This window comes from Rhipicephalus microplus, chromosome X, assembly GCF_043290135.1.
Source record: "Rhipicephalus microplus isolate Deutch F79 chromosome X, USDA_Rmic, whole genome shotgun sequence".
Taxonomy (NCBI): Eukaryota; Metazoa; Arthropoda; class Arachnida; order Ixodida; family Ixodidae; genus Rhipicephalus; species Rhipicephalus microplus.
In genome coordinates, this window is record NC_134710.1 from 292,497,162 (window position 1) to 292,521,138 (window position 23,977).

Genomic DNA, 23,977 nt, shown 5'->3' on the forward strand with positions numbered 1-23,977 from the left:
TCCATGGGCTTGTTCAGTTTTTTTAGCTGATTTCAAATATCCAATTAGTTTTGATGTAAGCTAATTAGTTCCCGAGATAATTAAAAATCTTTCGTGATTGTTCTTGAGAACAATAGAAAAAAAACTAGTCAACAAAAAATTACCAGCATGGCATGAATAGATACTAGAAGTTGTGGAGAATGAAATGACGGAAGCAGTTTTTTTGACTGGCAATCACACATGCAAGTTTACATCAATTCTAATTTCTCGGTTTAAAGTATGCCTGCTAACCAGTTATTTAAACAATTATTTAAACGTGAAATGCAAAATCTGTTTCCCTTACTTCAAGGTTTAAACATTCAGCTTGACAATGCAAAAGAAATTATCTTTCTAGCTGCACCGCATGCCGAGATGTACCTCTCTAGAATTTCCTAAACGTCAAAATTATGCATTTTGAGAAAATGGCAAAAAACACAACGGTGCAATGTTTAATGTAAACGGTAAAACATTCTGTACATTTTTGGAGCGAAATGACTAGTAGGCCCCAGAAGCATAGTCCCCTTGACTGCTGGCATCCAGGTGCCGCTTCTTGAGCGTCCGCTGCACATTTTCTGCAGACGCACGCCTGAGGGTAGAGTTCCTGGTTCGGCGGCGGTCTTTTTCAGCCATGCGTTTGCTACTCAGTAGGCCGGGGTTCAAGCACAGCTCTTTGAGGATCTTGGATGATGTTACTTGACTTCCGGCATTAAACCTCATCACTGCCTCGGCGACCGCAGCTTCTACACTGTGCAGTGATGCATGGCGCTCCTTCGGGGCCAGCGACCAAATCACAGAGTGGAGACTTTCATCATTACTGTTCCGAGTCTTGCCTCGCTGGCAGCGCTCCAGCAGCTTCTTGTCTGCCAAGCGTTCGTACACTGGAAGCAAGGCCTCACAGACATACGGCGGCAGGTTGTAGCGGTGTTTGGGGGCCGGCTCACCCCTGGCCTTGGCAGCGTTCTGGCGGCACCACGAGTCAGGACCTGTAGGGCACAGGCTGTGGTTGGACACGGCATCGTTGGACGTCACATGGTGGTATGCGGCCATCACAGCATTGTGCATGGCTGGCACGTCCCCTTTGCGAGATTTGATGGCCTAGCCATAGTAAGAGGTCAATTTGTTAACCAGGTCACCAGTCAGCCGCCCCCTATCACTGAGGCTCTCAGAGCCAGCTGGCCTCTGCTTGGGGAGATTGCGCAGTTGCGTGCCCATCCTCTTCTGGACGTAGTTCACACATTCCTCTATGGTTACCTTTATAAAACCATACGCATCTGCTTCCTTCAAAGCAGGGTAGATGCGGCAGTCGCCATCAGAAAGAACTGTAGTGTATCTCAGCTTATGACGCTCCCACGACCTCTGAAACAGAATGAGGGCAGCTTCCACTTCCATCTCTCCAGCTTTTTTTTGTGCTGTTTTTCTGGCAGTGGTGGTTCGCTTTCCACTCGTTGTAGGACGGGTCACTTTCTTTAGGCGCCCGCTCGCAGCCGGCACAAAAATTGCAGAGCACGACATAATCGAGCACAAGCCCCGTAAACAACTCGATAACTGTGCCGACTCCGATGTGCGACGAGTGTCCCCTCGTCATCCAGGAACCGTCGTACGACACAGCGATGTTGCCCGGGTTGCCGAGGTCCAGTTCCCGAACCGATCGCGCGCACTCCGCGGTCAGCTTTTCCGACGCACGAACAGCTGCGGGCGTCAGTTTCGTCTTCACGTAGCTCTGCCACGTTTTGTTGTGCAGGCCGCGTGAAAAACTGTTCATCGATGAAAAAACGTCGTTGAATGCCGTTTGCTGATTGCCAGTAGACTGCGTAGCGCGCGCGCCCAAAACATTGATGGCAAACGGCTTTGCCTTGCTCTTGCCTCCAACGCGCGGCGAGCTCCATGCCACCGACACATCGCCGCAGGTCGCGCACGTAAGCACTAGCTTTACGGCAAGGCCGTACTCCCTGTCCTATTTGCCGATGTTTACATCACCGGAGCACAATTTGCACTTCACTGCACGCATCAGTTCGTTCACCTGGTCCAAACTCACGATCAAAAACCGTGTTTCGTCCAGCGGCGTGGCTGCGGCATCGTCGATATCGGCTAACAGGCCGCACTTGCGTTGTGTTGCTCCAGTTGAAGCGAGCTCTTGCAGCTTGTTTTCGGCGTTGCGACGCACCTCTGCCACTTCTAACGGGTGCAGCACTGCTGTGTCAAGACGAACGCGGCCGCTGCCGGATGCGTTATCTTGAACGGGCGGCGGCGGAGGTGCTAGGCCTATGTTATCAGGGGCCTCGCCGCTGGCCACGGAAGGTGGGTCGCTTGCTCGTCCAGCGCTCCTCGCTAACGCGGAACGGCCTTTGAAGTTCTCGAGGAGCGACTTCTTTCTTTTTTTGCCGTACTGATTCCTTGTGTGGAATTTCCTTCCGGCTTTCCACATCGCGCGCGATCCTTGGCTAATCCGTCGTTCTCAGTCCGAGCAATATGGCGCCTGACTGCGCCGCCGACGGCGCGAAGCAGACGACACATGCCGCTTGCGGCCAATCGCGTTGCGCTGTTTAGTCACGTGCGCTCGCCGGCGAATAGGAACGTGTATTTTTGCTTTTTTTGGCGCGTGTTTTCTACTCTACCAATGAGCGGACAGGAGCCAGAGTGGCGGGAAATTGAAGACCGAAGACGGCGCTTTCAAATGAGACCTAGATCACTGCGATACTGCCCGTGGCGCAGCTGCGGGGAATTATTGAAAAATTGCCATTTTGGCGTCAGAATCTCGCCAAATCGGGCCCGTATGGCTTTTATAAGTAGCTGTTACTGTTCAAGTACCAACTTTTCGGAGGAAAAACTGAGCAAACTAATAGAAAAATACCTGTAAATTTCAAAAATGACATCTAAAAAAAAATGCGTTTTTGGGCAATTTTTCGGCCCCAAAGACCCATGTGCCCCCTTAAACTGCAGGAGTAAATTCTTAAAAATAAGAAAGAGACAAGGTGCAGTTTGCTCACTCAGTGCCTCCAGAAGGCTCTCTCATCTCTGCATTCGCGACGAATACCAAGTGTGTCGCTTGCTTTTGAAAAACTGTCGCTATGCCTTTCTCCAGGGGCCAGCCATTTTGTGAAACAATTGCAAGAGGCGACAATCTAAATTATCACTTTTTCGATTGGCTTATTGGCTTTTGAGCAAAACTGGAAAAGTAAGGGTGCTTACTTCTACGTAAAATGGGGATACTGTAAAATATATGAATTTTTAGGACAAGGAATGTTTTATTTTAGTATTACGTTTAAGCAAACATTTTTAAAGAATTTCCAGTGAAAGAAAGCAGAGCATGAAAAAAACATTAATGCTGCTTTGCACCAAGTGAAAAAAAAAGTGCATATTTTACCAGAACTACTATATCCAATATCTGCAAATATAAGCATTCTTTCTGCAGACATTATTTAAATACAAAGTAAAATTTTAGCCCAATCGCGCCATTGTGTAATGTCATTACGTAATGAGTTGAAGTACTAGTTTGTGCCGCAGAGAATGAATGTTTTGTGTGACATTGGACAGTGTACATCAATGTACATTTTTTGCTTGCCTTGCACATCTGGGCGTCCCGCCGCGGTGGTCTAGTGGCTAAGGTACTCGGCTGGCTGACCCACAGGTCGCGGGTTCGAATCCCGGCTGCGGCGGCTGCATTTCCGATGGAGGCGGAAATGTTGTAGGCCCATGTGCTCAGATTTGGGTGCACGTTGAAGAACTCCAGGTGGTCGAAATTTCCGGAGCCCTCCACTACGGCGTCTCTCATAATCATATGGTGGTTTGATTGATATGTGGGGTTTAACGTCCCAAAACCATCATATGGTGGTTTGATTGATATGTGGGGTTTAACGTCTCAAAACCACCATATGATTATGAGAGACGCCGTAGTGGAGGGCTCCGGAAATTTCGACCACCTGGGGTTCTTTAACGTGCACCCAAATCTGAGCACACGGGCCTACAACATTTCCGCCTCCATCGGAAATGCAGCCGTCGCAGCCGGGATGCGAACCCACGACCTGCGGGTCAGCAGCCGAGTACCTTAGCCACTAGACCACCGCGGCGGGGCATATGGTGGTTTTGGGACGTTAAACTCCACATATCAATCATTGCACATCTGGGCGATTATTTGTGAGGTAAAGAACAGCGTCGAGAAATCGATGGCTCGGATGCAATGCACAGAGGTTCACTCCATATAACTTCTGCAAACTCCACTCGTTGAGCTGCTGCCATCAACTGGTACCACCCAAATGATGTTGACCCTCCAGATAAAAACTGTAATCTTTAGAGTGCACTGAATATCTTTAAAACGGAGTACATGCCTGGAGATAGAATAAAGCTTGCCAATGGATATGTGTCGACATTCAGAGGCTGTGTGATGCACTTTCGCTGTGTGTGCTGAAGTTGGATAAGCCAAAGTCATTTTCACAATCAGCGCTGCTGCTATCACCAAAAAGTGGCTCTGGCCCATTAGAATCTGCCCAAGTTTGCCATTTACGAGAGGCAGGGGCTCACAATTTTGATACCATGTTCGACTTGGAAAGGCACTTACGTAAAATTTGAAAATGAAGGCGTGCTCTTTATTGCATAGGTCCATGCATAGGTCTTCTTGGCCAAATTTGAATTTCATCCATCTCGTGGAAGTTAAATTTATTTTGAGAGCAAACAGCGAACGAAAGCCCAACTGGAAATTGAGTGCACCGTGGCATCAACACTAGGGCTAATTGTCCGGTATGATACATTATACACATACTATCCTGTGTAATGATATGGCGATGACGCCTGCGATCCTAGCGTTCTTACCGTGGCGTTGACTCCGAAAAATTTCTTACTTTTCATGTCTTGTTTTTGTAGCACCGCTTTGAATGATCAAACCACTGATAATAATAAAAAAAAGGGCGAGAGAGCTTGATTTGACGTGTGCTTGACGGTCAACATGTTGGGGAGCCGCTGTGAGCTGCAGTCGTTTGGTTGGAAACGTGGAAAAATGAAAAAAAAAAAAGTGCTACAAGTGTGGTGTTTCATTACACGTATGGTACACTCCTACACGGCCCTTGGCTATCAAAATGAAAGGAGAGTGCAGATGAATATTGTCACTAACAAGTGACTTGCAGGTGTCATTAATGGTAAATTTTAGTTTGTCCTTAGGCTTCTTTGTGCTTGCATAATTCATTAATGGTAAATTTTAGTTTGTCCTTAGGCTTCTTTGTGCTTGCATAATTCCAGGTTACTGCTGCTGAAACCGTGACAGGCCGAATAGGGGGGATACATGGAGGGGCAAAGATGAACCTGGCAAGAACCGAATTGTTATTGCAGAAACTTGATGAAATTTCTATTTTTGCACTGGTGTGCATTCCTTATATCGATATTCCACAGACCCCTATGCGTATACCAGAATACTGTGCATGGCCAAAGCATGCGTCCCCTGGCACCTCCTGGTTGCTGCTTGGAACGGCATCCATTTTAGAATCTCTGTTCTGTAAAGGGTCGATGTAAAGGGCAACACATCGCGAAGGATGACATGGACCAAAAAGTAATTAAGAGGCATTGTAAAATTTGTAGTGTAATAGCTAGTGGACTTCCATGAGGTTTAATTCTTCAAGGGTAGTATTTTACTACCTGCATTAAGTGTGCATTTTTTTAAATTGCTGAGTGCAATTCTTTGGAATATTTTATTTCTGAAAAATATTTCTACTAAAATCTTTTGTGTCGGTAAAGGGACAAAAGAAAAAAAGTACACAAGGTTTATTCGTTACATGAAACGAAATCCTGAAAAATACAGGGGTGGAAAAGCTGCACCATTTGCACCATTGTGCGCCAAACTTGCTTACCTGCGCCATCCCGCGTAACAACTTCTGTTGCGCCGCACTCGTCTATCAACGTCTTACTGTGCCGCAGCACCAGAATTTAGCCACAAAGTGCGAAAGTCATCAAGCGCTGGGCTGGGAAACGTGGCTGAAATATTGTCTTTTTGGTTTCATTGAATATCACAATAAGAAAATCGCTGGGGAAATGAATTTTCTTCCATTCTCGTGTAAATTTTCATCCTTAAAATGGAAAAACACTTGCACCAAATATGTCTCACAATCAATTTAAGAAGACTTCCTGTATTCAATGTTGCTTGGAAGAAGCTTTATGGCTTAAGCCTGACAGCTACTAAGCTTTGCCTTTCTTTGTCGTTGACATGGATGCCAAGAATGGTGTGAATAATGAAAGCATCAAAAACTTTGCGCAAGCTTATTTGCCGTTCTTGTTTTGTTGCTTTCCTCGCTCTCGTCATCACCCTCATATTCTGTTCGAACTTTCCAGTTTTCTGTATCATTTCTTCTCATAAGTTTATACTTCAAAACGCTAATCTGCCTGTTGCCCTTCTGCTGCTTTTCAACAACAAAGCTGTTTTTGGTCATCCCTTTGCGGTTAGCAGAGGTGCAACAGCTGTGCCAAAACCGTGAAATTTCCTGAAATAGCGCCACGCTGGTGCCAAAATGCCCGTGCACTAATTTCAACGAGAAATGAAGGCCACATTGGCCACCTGAACCTCAATCAAGCCAGTGATCCAGGCATGCCAACCCTTACCCTAAACCACGACAGGGCACTCTCGAAATGCGATCGACCAGATAAAATAACAGTGTGCGCGACCGTCTGTCCGCTGACCGCAGCGGATACGACGCAGCTTCAAGACAAAATTGTGTTGCCCGTATGGATTTCCTAGTCGGCAAACGCGGTTATGGCATGTTAGAAACTAAAGCCAAGTTGAGGACGACGCAGCGAGTAATTGAAGGAACATGATGGGTGTAAATTTAAGAGACAAGAAGAGAGCAGTGTGGGTCAGGGAGCAAAGCCAGGGTCAAAGATATCGGTAGTTTAAATCAAGAAGAAATGGACACGAGCCAGCACGTAGCGCGTAGGCAGGATACCCGCTGGTCAATAGGGGTAACTGACTGGATTGCCAGAGAAGCAAACGCACAAGGGGGAGACACAAAGTTAGGTGGACCAATGAGATTAAGAAGTCCACGTAGCAGTACAGAGCACAAGATTGGGTTGATGGATCATGGGAGAGGCTTTGTTCTGCAGTGGGCGTAGTCAAGGTGGTGGTGATGAAAGCTGGAAGCGCATGCCACTGTTGCACTTCGCGCGAACAAACTCGACGTGCTGCCGGAGACCACGTTGGTTGCCATTTCAACGGCACATACAATAGGCATGCGATGCCATCGCCGGGTCAATGGACCCGCGTGCCGGTGTTACTTTGTATCCACATTTGAATCCTCAAAGTATGTCAAAAAATATGACCAACATGGCAAATTCTACTGTGGACTTCATCATTGTTTGCCGAGTGGGGTGGTTAAAAATGCTACTTTTATGGAAATAGTAGGGCTGATATTCACTCTGCACGATTTAGGGGATGTTGAATGATAGTTACATATTTTTTTTGTGTAAATGTAAGGGTTCCTTTTGATACTCCTTCAAATTTGATCTCATGATAAAGTTGTAGCTTTGCCACAAAGGCGAAGCCATGAACCCGATAGCAAGAAATATGAAAATCGCGCGCAGAATGGCAAGCAGATCGAAACGTGCCCCGCGTTTCTCACGCACAAAGGACCCACGAAACATACTCACAGGTACAGATTAATGCAAATAAACATGTCAGTTGTTACTTCGCTGTGTCTGAAAAGAGCGCCCTTATCGCAACGAAGGCTGTGCAACGATTGCAGCGACTTTTGTGCTCCTGGTAACTACAACAGAATCGTTCTGACGAAACTCAAATGCTAGCCAAGATGCACGATTCTCTGCACTGCAAGATAAGAGTGCGTGATCGAGCGTGTACACCTCCTTGTTATCTACGCGGGCCAAAATATGAGCGAGAGATGAGAGCAGCCGCATGCTCACTGAGTCATCTTGCTGATAATGCTAAACACACCATAGTTGTGTCGTGTGTCGTCGTCCCCCCCCCCCGAGATGCCCGCCAACAGCGGTAAGTGGTAGATGTGAACGTTGAAGGAAGTACCTCTCGGTAACTGAGTGGATGCTCGAATCCATGACATGGAGGTCTCATGCTCAATTCTGCGGGGTGGAGTGTTTTTTTTTTTTTTGTTGTTGTTGTTGAGATTTTTCTTGCTTGCGATGCTGGAGGCGAAATTCAGTTGAGTGTCCATATAATTGCTATCGCAATAAGTTTTTTTCCCCTCTGTAACCTACTCCAAATTTGGATTTTAGTGCTGTAAAAGTAACATTCTGCTACTCCAAAAATTGCTCCAAATTCTATTTTCGCTGTTGTACCACTGCGTTAGTGTGTATGCCATACATAACAGCAGTGCCTGCAATGCTGCTTGCATTTTAGTTTAGCCTTGATGGTAATGAATTTCTGTCTCGCCCCTCAAAAAAAAAAACTAGAAAAAATGATTACAGCCTAAGAAAAGATGTCAAAAGACCAGTGAACAGGCAGACTTCATTTTTACTACATCTCGCAAACAGGTTTGCCAGTACATTACAGTAGACTGCGGGATCACATTTTCCAAATATTACAGTGCCTCACACTGTACAGACACCTCCATTTTAGGAAACAATTGCCCTGCGTGATGTGCCTCTTATATGCGGGTTGACACGAGCATACATGGTCAACTCGTTGAACCACTGAGCTCGTCAATTGGTCCTTTGCCCTAGGAAATGGTGTCTTGGCCCTGCGGTGATGCAGTTTCGGCTGTGCAGTCTGCATTTTTATTTTCCTGTGCTGCTCTGCACTGTTTTGTAGAGCCAGAGACCACCTGGAAAAGCGGTATTGCCAGCACGAAATCCTCTGAGATTAAGAGAAGTCTCGCTACTTTACCGCTATGTGTAGAGTGCTTTTCCCACCACGCTTTCTCTCTTTGCCGCCATGGCACGTGCTCATTTGGGAGAAGCCTTGCTCATTCATTCATTACCAGCACACCCATGACATATCGTGTCACATTGCAGAGTTGGTCTACGCTATGCCTTCACCTCTCTATGGCGAAGAACAGTGTCCCCGGGAGGCCATGAGAAAATTTGAGACCAGAGGAAACTGATGTTCTAACCCTTGTATCTTTCTTATAACACGTATCTTTCTTATAACTCCTGTAAACGAAACCTGAAGGGACCAGGAAAATTTGTTTCATTTAACAGGAGTCTCTTAATGAGAGATAAACAGGGGTGCGTTATTGAAGTACAAAACTAAGCATATCACAGGCATGTTCCATTTAAGCAGCAATTTAGTTTAATTGAAGTTCACTGTATGTTCAAATTCTTGGGCAGCGTGTTCACATAGCAGAAGTGCGCATATTTCTCTTCATTACAATTTTTAGACTTCGGGGTTTTTACTGGCCCTTCAACATCGCACGTTGTTTCTAAACTTCCTGTGCCGTGCACCACTGCAAAATTTGGCTTAGCTGTTGATGGCAGTGTGCTTTCTGTATGACGTGTTATCCCACAATGTGGTTTGATGCCTTTACTTTTTTTTATGGTCAACTTTTTTTAAGGAAAATTCTCAGATCTTCACATTACTTTATTGCGAATTTAGAATCAACTAAATGTGTGAAGTTCAATAGAAATTGTAAAAGAAAATTTCAGAAACAATATTTTTGGGGTCGAAATCACTCAGAACTGCTATATTTTCAATAGTAATTTAGTGTGGTGTTTCTCGAAACACCGGTATATATACAGCGCCTTATCACAGTTTACACAACTGAAATGTGTATGCTCCTATTTTGAAGTGACTTGTGTTGCCATGGTTCATGGAACGGTGCGACCGCTCAGAGGTCGAAGGTTGACCTCGTTGATTGCAGTTCGTTGTACAGTGAGCTGTCTTCTGAAGAAAAACTGTCTGAAGAGTCTTCGCTGATTGTGTCAAAAAAACAGGTAGTGCGTTGGCCATATTGCTGCTTTTGCCAAGCATTTAAACAACTGTTAAGGTGTATTTGCTGGGCATTCAGGAGCGCCCTAGAGCACTCGGCTCAAGAGTGTCAGCTTCCGACTTGGATTACTCTCAACTTCCCTTACTTCGAAGTGAGAGGGTCGTGCAATTTGACCGGGGGACTGATAATGTGACACAAGCTGGCAAGCCATGTGACTGCCGGCAGGTGAACCAAGTGAACAGCGTCAAAAGCACGAGTGTGCGTTTCGATAAGGGACATCACAAGGGGCAAAATACTTTGTGCACGTGTGTTAGTTACATTTCTGAGCGTGTGTGTAGCGAGTTCACATCGATTAAGTCGTTAATGTACTATGTCAATAAGGAGGCGGCTAGACAATGCTGTCGTTAGAGCAGCTTGCAGAGAGCTGCGTACTTTGTCTTAAAGATAGCAGCTGGAAGGATCATGATCGCCAAATTTATGTGCTAACCTCGGAAGGCTGCTGCTGCGTCCAGACATGATGTACCCAGAATGGTGCAATTGTTGATGCGGTGCAGGAATTTTCCCGCGCTGGCTACATGATGGCTCTACAGAAGCGCTGCTCTGAGATTGCTAACGTGTTTAGTTGGTACGCTGCCTCTCACGCTCTGACTGGGAGCTGCCTTAGTACCTAGCTACTCTGAACCAGAAGACCAGAGCAATCAATCAAATACGCCATAAGGAAAGTGTAAGCGAAGGCAGTCCGAATCGGGACTTCAAAAAATAAAAAAGGTGCCTTTGGGAAAGGGGGCTCTGTTTCTTCCTTTAGTATAATTTTCACTGCTGCTGTGTTACAGTTCGGTCTGTTATTGTTGGCGTTGATGAACTTTCGATAACAGACATGGCTAAACTATTGTTTCCCCTATGTTGCATTCTATACTCGCTTACCACATGGCTGCTGTTTTTAGCAGCGCAGGCCATAGTCTTTATGCAACAGATGTTCAACTGCATCATATGCACCATTTTGTTGCAATTCAACCTACCTGCACCCTACTGTACCCTTTCAAGTGCATCATGCACCAAATGTGCCAGTCATAGAATAGCTAGCACAAAATGTACCTTGACACCAAACACTTCAATTATTCATATTGCCGTGGAACCCACTCCCACCCCTCATTTCACCTGTGTGCTTTTCCTCGTTATAATCAGCCTAAACAAAAAAAAGTGCCGCCATATCCACGAAATGAATGATGATGAGTGGGCGAAGCTCTGGAGGAAAACCTGATAAACCATGAATCTTCCGTACATTTTGCCTACTCGATTTTATTACAATGCTCCCCCTAGCGTACGTCGCCGCACTAAATCGAACGATTGCCTTCCGCCAATGACACGTGCCATATGTGACATCATTCCTATTTTATAACATCTCGCATCTTTCATCATCAACTACAAGTACCACCGTCTAGTTTATAACATCTTGCATCTTTTCATCATCAGCTACAGGTCCCGCCATCTAGTGAGCACTGAAAGAACTAAACGAGAGGAGGCGACATACGGGAGACGGTACCGCCATCTAGTGGACACTGCAAGAACTAAACGAGAGGTGGCTACATACAGGGGACGCACAGCCCACGCCTTAAGGAGCTTCGCCCCTAATATGTGCCCATGATTTCTTTTATTGATGGTTCAGCAGTTCAGCATGTTGTCTATACTCTGGAAGCTCATGATTCCTAATCAGGAGCTATAATACATAGGTGTTATTCATTTATTCTTATTTTATTTTACTAAGTGATGTGGGAATTGAGGCTAGCCTGCCGCTATTGCAGGGGCTTTGCCACCTATTTCTGCGGTTCTCATGCTCTGACATGACTCTCCCCTCCTCTGCGGTCTGTCCCGCTGGGGGAGCGGGAGTGAGTATTAATCCCTCTCACCCGGTAGCGGATGTCAACTGTGGCGCCTTGCGCAGAGTCTCTTGGGACTTTTCGTGCGCACGCGTCGAGAATAAGTCGGAATCTCTCCGGGATGATTTAGGGTGAGCACGCATTTCTTTTCCGGCCATCGGCTCCTATTGTGTGGGGCTTGTCAGACTTCGCCAACGGTGCTTTGTGCCCGTGGCGAACGCTCTCCTTTTGTTGCCCCTCTCAAACGCTAGGCCAAAGGGCAGTGCGGTGTCTCTGCACGTGGTCGTACTACGTCGACTCGTATCTCTTGAAGCCAACGCGAGCGGAGTTTTGCCCTCGCTCGAGTGACCGGGCCCTGTTGTACCAATGTCACCGTGAATCACTTTTGCCCAATCACTTCGCGGCACCCTGTGTAGTACTTCTCGCCCATGGCGTGGATAAGCCCATTTGCATTCCTGCCGCCCCAGTTAGGTGTACACTACAGTGACTATGCTTATACAGTTGAACCCCTTATAATAGACATGCTCCGGGCAGCAATTCTTGTCTATTATATGAAGTCTCTCTTCTTAGCAGGGTACCACATATGACTTTTTCTATCAGCCCCTATTTCAATATAAACGCACTAGTGTCTCTTATATTCGTTTGTCTCTTACATCAGTGTCTCTTATAAAGGGGTTCGACTGAAATGTACTATCAGCGTCAAATGAAACCCAAACAGCGGCAAGCCTTTGCAATGGTATAGTGGGCGCTGTCCAGCTATCATCACAGACAGGCACGCATATATGCGCAGAGCTGCTGAACAGTACGCAAGCGCCTGTCAACGGTGATAACTGGACGGCGCACACTACACTGTCATGAAGGCTTGCTGCTGTTCGGGTTTCATTTAACGCTGGTAGTACATGCCTGCAATGTAGCTACTGTAATTGCTTCCTGCAATGTAAAGGCCTTCATGCTTCATATATTTTAACGGTAGTAAATTTGGGGGTTTTAAGTGTTAAGCTCTGTGCGATATCCCTTGTACTAATTGTGCGCATGTGTGTACATGGTGCTAGCCTAAGTGTGCGAGAATGCATCAGGCACAAAGTGGTGCCAATTGCATATCGAAACGCTCTTCAATAGTCTTCATTGCAGAATTGGCAATGTGGCGACAAAGCAGCATGCATAAAAACTGAGCCTTGTGGGGAAACCAACATGCTTAGTCGCGCTAGGCCTGCAACGATTCCAAACTGATTCCCATGCATTTTTTACAAATTTTGCTTGTGAGTGGACTCCGTGAATCCACTGTGTGTCCGCTTATTGCTTTGACTTGGAGCCTAGTTATGGCACAACTTCCTCGCTCACAGAATAGAAGTGTGGTGGCTGCGTTAAAGCTGCGATGCAAAATTTTTCTAAATAATACATTGTGTAAACAATTGGAAGGAAATGGTATGTAGCTAACACTAGCAGAACCGAGATACACCCTTTAAACAAGTTAGAAAACCAGTCCCAGTACCGTACAAGGGTGGTAATGGTGGGGGCTCTATTATGTGGTCATTCCCATTTCCCACAAAGGTAGAGGGAATGGTGTCATTCGTAGAAACTATGCGTTACTAATTCCAATACAACACACATCTTGTGTGTTGCGGTGAAACCTGCATGAATGAAAGATCGGCAACAGATCAAGGGAAAGTTTTTTTTTTTTTACATTAATAAAACCAGCATTATGTCTGTTGTGGACCTCTTGCTGTGTATTCTTGCTGGTATGTATATGTCGGCATGCCATATGAACAATCAATTTGGCTAATAGTTTAAAACAAATAGTGCAACCAAAAAAGGTGTAAAGGATATTATTTTGTCGTCTTTTTAAGTGTAGTGTAGTAACTGCACCATTAATTTAAACAAATTAAAACAACCGTGACATTGCTGTCTTGACGCAGGTGAGTACAGTCGCACAAATGTTTGCTCTAAGAGTATTTCCTGCTCGGACATTTCTTCAGGTTTAGAAAGCGTACCTTCATGCATCATACAGTCGATCCCGGATATATATAGAAATATTCGTTATATCGAACAGTTGAAAAATCCCCTTGAATTTCCTATGCAGGAACCGGTGCACCCGTATATCGAACTCCCACACAACGGGACATCTGTTGTATCGAACGCTGCGCCGCGCCGAAGCCCAGAAAGTGCATTTTTCCTAGCAAATATTGATCCATTTTAGGCCACATTCTAACAAGTTCCGATCCTTTTTCGCGCGCAGGCTACGAAAACAACCGTGTCATTTAATCGCGCTGATCTGGTTCGTTGCGCGAACTGCAGTTCTTACCGCGTGAGCATAGTGTTTTCCAAAAGACCAATTGCAGAGGGCACTGAAAGAGAATGCTATGCGACTCTGTGATCTCAGTGCAATGTTCGCATGTGGTTCTCATTCCCTTCCTTGTTTGCTAACGCACAATGGCATGCGAGCCTGAAAAGCTTGGCCTTCGAAATGTGCAACCTTGTGATGTACTATTTAAGTGTTTTCGGTTTCAGAACGCTTGTCTCGGAGGCCAATTTTTTTTAATCGTTTTACATTATAGCCACTAACAGCAGCGGCTTTACATTATAGCCACTAAAAGCAGCGGCTGCGTGCTACAAAACCAGTGACATCGATATCGTCGACAGTGAGAACTCCAGCGAACTCGGCGTTGCATCTTTCGAGCCTTGTGGCCTTCTCGCCTCATTCCTGATAAATCCTCATTTAGAAGTTGAATTGAACGTTGACCCGCACGTAGCGATGAAAATTGTGGCTGGTGCTTGGAGTGACCTCAAGTAAAGCACTGTTATAAATGGTCCTTGCGGGTTGGGTGACGACTTCGGGTACGTCATGGCCGCCGACAACGGCGTCCGATGCCTCAGTGAATTCTGCGACTTATCAGCGTTTCCAGGCACCATCTCGGACAGCAGCGACTTCATCGATACAGATGCCGACGTTTGTCTGCATCAATGCCGAAATTTTGGCTGCCGGTGCCGCGGAAGTGTGTCCGTGCGGTTATGAATGTGCGAACGCCTTCGCTTCGGCCGCTAACCAAGCTTTTGCCGCGCTACAAAGCTTCCATCGGTATTGTGCGTCAATCAACGTTGTGGCTGAGGGAACTCGGTTTGCTTATTTGAAGAGCTTTAATGATATTGTAGCAATATTAAGGATGACTAGAACTTGACGGCGTGCAATAAGCAAGACAAGTTTACGGAATAAAGTGGACGCCTTCGCCGCTAACCAAGCTTTTGCCGCGCTACAAAGCTTGCATCGGTATTGTGCATCAATCAACGTTGTGGCCGAAGGAACTCAATTTGCTTATTCGAAGAGCTTCAATGATATTGTAGCAATATTAAGGATGACTAGAACTTGACGGTGTGCAAGAAGCAAGACAAGTTTACGGAATAAAGTGGAGTAACCTGCAAGCTCGCACCTTGTTTTTGAGCGAATTGTTATTTTAGCTCTTGAAATGATTTCTGAGGCCTCAAATTCAATTTACGTCTTAAATATGCATATTTTGTTTTTAGAATTCTCGATATATCGAACTATTTTGGGACCCCCTTCGAGTTCGATATATCCGGGATCGACTGTATACCCTCCCTCCCTTCCTCTATAGCAAGTTTCTTTTCCACTGCGACTCTAGTGCCACTGAGAGTTTATACTGGCCAATCTTGTTTGCACTAGAAAGAGCTAACAATATTGCAGTATTTCTGTTTGGCATTATATGTTGTGTTTATATGTATTTAGCTAACGATAGTTTCTTCGTTTTTGCTAGAATCCCCTGGCTCTTCCTTGTGAACAGTTCGTTAGTAAATTGCCAAGTTTTTGCAGAGCTGCCTAGTGCCATTTGTTTTGTTTTTAAAATTTTTAAAGTACATTGGGAGACAAGTGCATCTTTGTTTTGCTTTTAGGCTGTGGGCGTGGACTCCAGCAAGCCTATGGGCACTGTCATATTTGAAAACAAAAACTTCAAAGCAGAAAACGCAGCTCTGGACAAGTTCGAGTCTCAAACCAAGTCACAGGTAGTGCAGCCATTCTGTTTTTGTTTCTCATTATAGGACTGACACTTCTGATTAGGATGCGATTTCATAAAGTGTTAGTAACTTGGCATTAAATTTAATGGCATCTTGCTCCATGTCAATATATTGTGTTTTTATCAGTCAGCAGCGCGTTGCCTTCTTTGTGCAGGAACCAGGCTGTTCAAATGCTCCCATGCTGCCACCAGTTGCTTCAAAGGCACCAAATGACACAGTTGAGCCTAGCAAATGCAAGGTGTGTGCAGCACTTGAGATTCAAATTACATGGTTTGTGGCAGAATTAACAACTTGCTTAAATTTGTTTGTTGGTTTTCTTGGAAAGTTTATCTAACAAAATCTCACGTGCATGGACCACTTTTCTCACACCAGTGATTTCCCCACTGCATCTTGTGGAAGCCCCCCCCCCCCCCCCTTTTCTATTGGGCGCGAGGGCATACCGTGGCGCCACCATGCGGACGCATCCCTGTGACGTACGTGGTTGGATTGCTCCGCCAGCCTTCTTGCGCGCAGCCGCTTTCGCCTCTCCTTTTTTTATTCTTATTCTTGTCGTACTTCCCTCAAGGGAGTCATAAAAATTCTGGCGCAGCTTCTTTACTCACTGCTCGAAATGCTAAATAACTGCCCCGAAAAAGTTTTACGCTTCTCATAATGCCTGACTGCCAGTGTCGTCCGCTATGGCCACATATATGAAAACCATGGTGGCCGAGCGTGCTGCTTTCGTGAAAGGTAACGACTCGTTCTGTGCCGAATTGAAGCATCAAATGGGTATTCATGCATGCTTGTGGCAAAGAGTCTTATTTTTGCTGAAAGAAGGGCGCGTAACCATACTTCTCCATTCATTGTATAGGTTTGTATCTAAAGACGGGCCCCACTTGACACGACAAGGATGCGCAAAACAGCGTTTTTGTTTAGCACACATAGCCTTACGAAGCACAGTGCAAGTGGATTCCCCGCTTTGTGAAGTGCAACACAGCATTCTTACCACCGCAACTTTTCTGTTGTGATACCGGGCAAACGAGTGAGTCACGCGCACACATTCGCCTCATTCAGAGTTGTAACTAAAGGTGAAATTTCACTCGAGGAAAAGTTTCTCTGCGGTATGATCTTAATATTTATTGCAAAAATTTTGTACAGTTGTCGCCATCGAGCCACACGAGTGAAAATTATGAATGATTGGCTCAGTTAAACAGCTCCTACAAAGAGGTTTTACGATAAGGAACAGGGGCGGGCAGTATGGTCGTCTGTTATTTTGTGCACTAGATACCATATAGTTTTGGGGGGGGGGTGGAGCACGGGCTTGATGTGCCACCCCCTGGCTACACTACTGGCGTATGGAAACCCGTGTGGTCGAGTACACACGGGGACCGACACTCGGGGAGGAGAGCGTGGGGTGGCGCAGACTGTGTTAAAAGTTACCTTGGAGAGAGAGAAGTATCTTTAGCACACTGAAGCGGCACATGTATGATGTTGATGCAAGAAAGAACGTTTCGATGAACGCACTGGCCGAACACGCAGAAGCAACTGGCCACGAAATAGACCAAAATATGGTTAAATTAACAAAAATTAAAAGAAAGAACTGGACTTCCGGGCTTTATTTCGACTGATAATTCAGACGACGGCGCTCACTATTAAGTGTAATGACAGCAACTTCACCCACGAGTACGCATGTACGTCGTATTTTAAAATATATATAATCGGACTGTTTGCACATTCATTTTTCCTTGTGAACGAGGCTCCCGTGCGGTAACTGAAACGTTCAGCTTTCATGTGAACAATCGTGGTCGGTGCTCATTTTAAACTCATGGGCTTGAATCAACAGCCACAGCAACATGAAAAGAGAGGTGACAAGGGTACTGCCAGCAGCCGTGATATGTAGTGTCCTCGCGTACGTAGCGCGCTGTGGCGCACCGCCTATAATTTTTGCTGAAACTTTCCGGATTTTGTAGTCTGTAGAAGTCCGCACACATGAAGTAAGAACAAAACACCGCTGTTTAAAAGTGAAAACAACGCCAATTTGCAATTAAAAACAATGCCCCCAACCGCCAGCTTTCCTTCACCAGAGAGGCGAGATCACGTGATCCAACCCTGCACGTCACCGCAATTGCAGTGCTCGTTCCTCCAGTGGTGGGCCTCGCGCCCAATAGATAGTTGTAGGCTGTGGGTTATGAGGCATAACATTGCTGTAATAATCTTTGAAAAACATATGTCGTGTTCAGGTACGTTCACTGCGGTGGAAAGCATTTGAAAAAAGAAAAGTAGTTGTTGAAACAAAATCTTGGCTAGAAAAACTTGCAGGAGCACCAACTTGATAATGCGAATATCATCGCTTGTGCTACGTTGTCTTCACATAAGTTTCAAGTTAAGTATTTGTACTTTCTCGGCTCTGGGTTATTGCGATGTGCTTTTAAAACTTTTGTTTGTTGCACAAAAGATTTAAAATGAGTTTTAGAAATATTGTTTTCAATTTTTAAAAAAATGTGTGGTGCAATAAACGGGAATTACCTTGTAACAGTGGGCTTGGGTGGAAGTTCCTAGAGTATAGACTCTTCTGAAATCTGTAATATGTACCAATTTTAACCTTATATTTTATGAATCTTGCCAGAAATTTGAAATAACGGGGCCTTTGCGATTAGCCTCGGCGCATTGCGTAGCGAGTTGTGGAAGCCACCAAAACAGTGTGCTGTGTTCCGCTGCTATGATAGGACGGTACATACTCCTGTTATTATTATCATCGTCATAATCAGGAACAGCTTCATCATTTAGCAGAATGGCTAGATTTAGTGAATTTAACCTCCTGTCGTTTTTTCGGAGGTGTTACCCTTTCTCTTGTATCCATACTGTATCCATGCCTCCTCACACGTGGCAGTGGGCATTGCGCTCAGGCTGGTGGTTAAGTTTTTATTGTGTCGCTTTTCGTTAAACTGGCTGCCGTGTCCCGCGTAGTAGGACTGCTGTCCACACCACACAGACACACACACACACACACACACACGGGTGCCTTTGCTACCCGCGTCCCGGGAGCGACGTTGCTCGGTGTGGTACGACCACTTCAAGCGCTAGGCACCGCTGTGCGCTTCGCGTACGCTACCGAAACTAGCACTCAAGTAAACACGCCTGCCGAGGTGCCCAAGGCCACCCCAGGCAGGCTACAGTCCGGCGATTCTCAAAGGGGACGTGGACGAAGGAAAACATGTGCTTACCCGGCGCCGACCACGGAGAAGAGAGCTCAGCTCCCTCGACGCGCACGTAACCCGTGCCGCCCGCACGTGGTGCCATCTATCGCCACGTGGTGTTAGCAGAGCAGAAAAGCAAAAGGGTGTGGCCGTGTGGCGGAATGCCCGCGAAATGGTCGCGGGTACGCCTCAGATCCCCACAAGTTGTAGTATTCATTCGGCCTCAGTTGGTGAAACTTTGATGCACGCTTTCTGCACAGCCAGCATCCCTTATTGGTCCGTTCACATGTGTTCAGAGTTTTTTTTTTTTGACCGGGGGATGTTCAAAGGGATTGAGTTGTTCCTCGCTGTAAAAACGTCAAGCTTGTCGTTAAATGTATCAAATTATTATTTTGCCCCCCATCCTCCTTTCGAAGGTTTTACTAATTTCTGTGTTGTCAGGTTGGCAGGTAGGAGGTCTGTTAGAAAAGTATCCGACCCTTGATGGAAGAAAAGAGAAAAAACTAGCTTAATTAGAGCATTGAAAACCTAATCCTCTTCAAAGCAGTTCCCTTGGGACTCCACACACTTCTCTGATGCTGCCATCGTTGGAAACATATGGAGAAAGCCTCTTTCAGAATGGATTTTAGCTTAGCTGTTGTTGCAGCCATAGTGTCCACTCTTATCTTAAATCGCTCTCCTTTCAAAGTCTTCTTGAGTTTGGGAAACAGCCAGAAATCGCAGGGGGCCATATCAGGAGACTAAGGAGCTTACTGAACTACAGGAGTCTGACTTTTTGCCAAGAAATTCTGAACCAAGTGTGAAGAATGTGCAGGAGCATTGTCGTGACAGATGTGCAAGTTTCCTGTTGACCACAACTCGTGTTTGTTGCGCCGCACAGCATCACGTAGGTGACGGAGGATATTCCTGTAGTATGTGATTGTTTGACCCTGTGGTGCGTACTCGTGGTGTACCACACCGTTTGAGGCAAAGAAAGAACTCAGCATCACTTTGACGTTGCTGCGTACTTGGCGGTCCTTCTTTGGTCTTCAGGACGTGGAATGAATGCCTCCACTGCGACAACTGGGATTTGGTTTCAGGGTCTCTCTTCATGGCCAAATCTTCAGTCGTAATGGAATGTGCAAAGAAAGTGCTGATGCCCACCTCTTCCGCAATTTCAGTTATTCACACGACTGTGCGGCGTCACCACATCATTCACTTCGACAGTGACCTGATCATTTCGGCATATTGATGGCCGACCAAAGCGTGGCTCACTCACCCCAGATATGCGGCAGTCTTTAAACCAGTTGTACCACTCCTTAATGTATGTGTGGCTCACAGCGCCGTAATCGAAAGCAGTCTGGCCCAGTTTCTGGCAAAATTTGATGCAGTAGCACTGCTCCAGTCGCTCTGTCCTTTTCCTTGCAATGAAAAACCGATGGGAGCACTGCGCACTACCTCACTCAAACGCTGGATCCCAGCGAGTGACAAAATTCACAGCTTCAAGGTTGGCTGATGCAAGCGCACTTGTTTCAAATTCATCGGGTGCTCACAAAAAGAAAAAGGAAAAAAAAAGGGCCGGATATTTTTCTAACAGCGCTCGTATGCTAGTGTTTTTTTTTTTTTTTTTTTTTTTTTAGTGTAGGGTGGATGTATAGTACGAAGATTTCTGGCAGGTTTAGGGAGCCAATGGACTGGAAGGAACTGTTGGTTTGCCATTTTCTAGCCAACGGTGTAGATCTGAGGGCGTCAAGCTTATGGAACAGATAAGTTCTGCATTCTTACCCTTTCACAACATCGTTTCCACATTGTTCTAGCTGCTCAAGCACACTCGTATATAAGTGGATTCAATTGTAGTGAATATAGTGCAAGTAGGACTTATCCACGTAGCCCGCAACCGTTCATGAGAAAAGGAAGAGACTCCTTCTACGGGTCATTTTTTTATTGTAAGTCTTATGCAGGGAGCTTGTCATTAAGTCCACTGTAATTGTTGTATGTGTTTGAACTGCATTTTGTTAGTTCATTTCTTAAAAAAAAAGCAAGTATAAAATACGAACAAGACTTTTTGGTCTTCGCAACTGAGGCCTCCAGTTGCCAGGGCTGGAAGGGCTGTATGAAGTCTGTGTGTTAAATTTGCTTGGTTAGGCTTCACTTGTGTGTTGTACAGTCAAACCCCACAAGAATGAACGCTGTTTCATCAAAAATTTCACTACAACGGAAAATTCTAGATTCCCCGTCAACATTCCGTAGGCGTCTATGCATAAATATTCTCGCCACAATGAACACTTCTTTTCGGCTGTCCCACTTAACGAAATTTTACGATGCAAGTCAGGCTCTGATATTTCATTCATTCATTTCATTTCATTCATTTTATATGTATAAAAATATTTGATGCTGTGTAGTAAGCACAATATTGAACATTTTAATGTAATTCCAGAACATAAAAATATTTCTACCAAGTCTAAAATGTGCATTGGCTCCACAAGATGTTGAACATTTTAATGTAATTCCAGAACATAAAAATATGTCTACGAAGTCTAAAATGCGCATTGGCTCCACAAGATACAGCCGCCATTTCCTAAACATGGAGGGCGCCATTGCTCGATAGCGATGGCAGTGAAACTGCCGTGCTTTTGCCACTGGCTTCTTTCTGAGCCACAGACAATACGGAGCTGAAGCTTAGATTCCTACACGCTGCTGCAGGGTGCAATCGCAGAACGATTCTTTTTCTCAACCAGTGCTTTTCGTTATTTTTGCACTTGGCCAATGTGGCGACTGGTCAAGAGCGGCTGTTCGTCCACGTTATCAACATAAGCTAGCTCTTACTAGTGGATAAGAATAGCATAGAATAAAGCATAGTTACCGCTCAACATACCACACCTGCGTCTCAGTCAGCGTTGTCCAATACCTTTTGACGGTAGACAGCTGCTGCTGTTAGCGTGTTGGTGCAACTGTTGGGCTCCTTCACAAAAGCCATTGTGGCCATTGTTGTTTCAGCACGCCTTTTCTACATGGTGCCATTATGCATGTGTGAAAATCCCGTCTGTATGCTGCTGCTGGGGAAACAAAAAATGAAGCAGCCGACCCTTTTCTAATTTTGGAAGTACAGTAATACCTCGTTGACTCAAAGTTGTAAAAACCAAGAGAAATTTCGAGATAAGCAAAGTTGTGCAAATCGCTGGGGAAAATGCAGCGCTTTTTAGCAAAATCACTACAGTCAACTGCCGATATTTCGAACCCTCTAGGGAGCGAAAAACCGTCTGAAAATTCCGGCAGTCCGAAAAAATGCATGCAAGCAAAAAAAAAACGCATTATTTTACTGATAATTTTCAATGCAAGCAAAAAAACGCACCATTTTGCTAATATTTCTCAATGCAAGCAAAAAACGCACCATTTCATTGATATTTCTCAGATCAAGAGGGTCAAGGTCGAAGTACCAGACTTCGAAACTCTGCCAAAGCATCAGTGGGGTGGCTCTGAAAAGAGCCGTTAATAAAAAAAAAAATGCATTCAGCAGACAGCAGGTACCGTCAGGGTAGCCAGTGTTAGAGCTGCAGTGGCTTGAAAAACTTGTTGATCGTTGTTTGAACGGCGTTTCGCTTGCATATTTAATGATATCCTTCATAAATAAAAACTCAATTTCAACTTTAAAACTCGTTTTTCTCAAAACACAAATTTCGCCATTTTTCCTATGTGCTCCTCCTTTTTAAGGCACTTCTAGTGCTCGGATCTGCATGAAATTTCGCCCCGAATTTTTTCCAAAGTATGACAAATGCAATTATCTAGTTTAAATTTCAATATTTTATTGCATATTAAAAATATCATGTATACCTTTACTAGGGTAGGTGAAATATGGACTTTTTACGTCTGTTATTTTCACACGTATTACATATATTGTATGTGCTTCTTAATTTGCACTCTTCTTCTTTTGTGCTTCTTTTTTGCACTCTACACTTTATTCGAAGCATTATGAGCTATGAATGGTAAAAAATTACAGAAGTTTAGGGATGAAAAGAGGGGGCAAAAGGGTTAAGGTTTTCACTTTGTCATGTTGCAGAGTTAAAAGTGTGTAACTTACAAGAAAACTAATTATATATTTGTAATCAGCATAAAAAGTTCCATAAACAGCTCAAGTTTCATTGCTCTAGGGTGACTATTAAAAAAAAAGTGTCTTCGAGTAGCATTTCCCCTTAAGGCAGCCTTCATTTCTAGCATTAGCGACTTGCACTGGTTTTGGGATGCCATGCTTGCCACACTCGCACTAAATCGCCACTCCTCAAAGTTGGCGTTAAATCCGTACCTCGTGCGTTGCGCAGATTAGACCGAATGGAAATCACACCTTAGAAAAACGAGCACTGCCCAACGGACAAGAAAAACTATGCGACTACGCTAAGCGTGAAGCAAAGAGCGAGGCCTGCTGCGCGGGAGTCGCATGACGTGCCACAGGGTTGTTCGACAAAGTTGATATGCCGCTAGGCTCAGACATACGTTCGCGGAAAATGTCATCTTAGCGGCACGCGCGGCCAAGTAAGAAATAAAAAGTAAAAATTTGGCGGATTTCTGGCGTAGCAGCATGATGCAAATCTTGTGTGATGGCCCGGTGGCAGAGTTTCGGTTCTACTCCCACTCAAGATTTTGAGATATCTGCAATCCGATGCAGAAATGCTTAGAGATAAAGGGGAAAAAATACATGAGACGTAACGAAGAAGGTTCGGTGCCACGAAAAATATCGACTTAGCCAATTTTTCAAAATATGCGAGTTCGAGTTAACGGGGTATTACTGTAAAAGTTACTTTGTTTTGCTAGCCCAGGTCGGCTATATATTTCTTTATTTCACTACAATGAAATTTTCGCTTCAATGAAGTTTTTTTCTGCGCCCCATCAGTTTCATTGTAAAGGGGTTCGAGTCTATGCCGCTGTAACAAAATACTGCAGATTCACACTTTTGTAACTTTTAGTGCCATAAATTTGTTGGCTATGTCTCTACTATTTTGCTCGAATATCTCATAGGCCCACAAAGGGGCATTACATG

The 23,977-nt window shown here is 45.0% G+C and overlaps 1 protein-coding gene across 9 annotated transcripts in view; it reads left to right on the top strand.

Annotated features, from left to right (window-relative positions):
* LOC119161406 (uncharacterized) overlaps positions 1-23,977 on the top strand; it is a 201,196-nt gene that overhangs the window by 152,455 nt on the left and 24,764 nt on the right. For 6 of the 9 annotated variants that reach the window (XM_037413853.2, XM_037413856.2, XM_037413857.2 and 3 more), the window contains 2 exons: positions 15,668-15,778; positions 15,945-16,028. The exons of 1 other annotated variant lie outside the window; for it this stretch is intronic. In XM_037413853.2, coding sequence (XP_037269750.2) covers positions 15,668-15,778; positions 15,945-16,028 — 195 coding nt within the window. The remainder of the gene's footprint in view (positions 1-15,667; positions 15,779-15,944; positions 16,029-23,977) is intronic. 2 more of the 9 variants (XM_075879330.1, XM_037413860.2) reach the window with 1 other exon arrangement.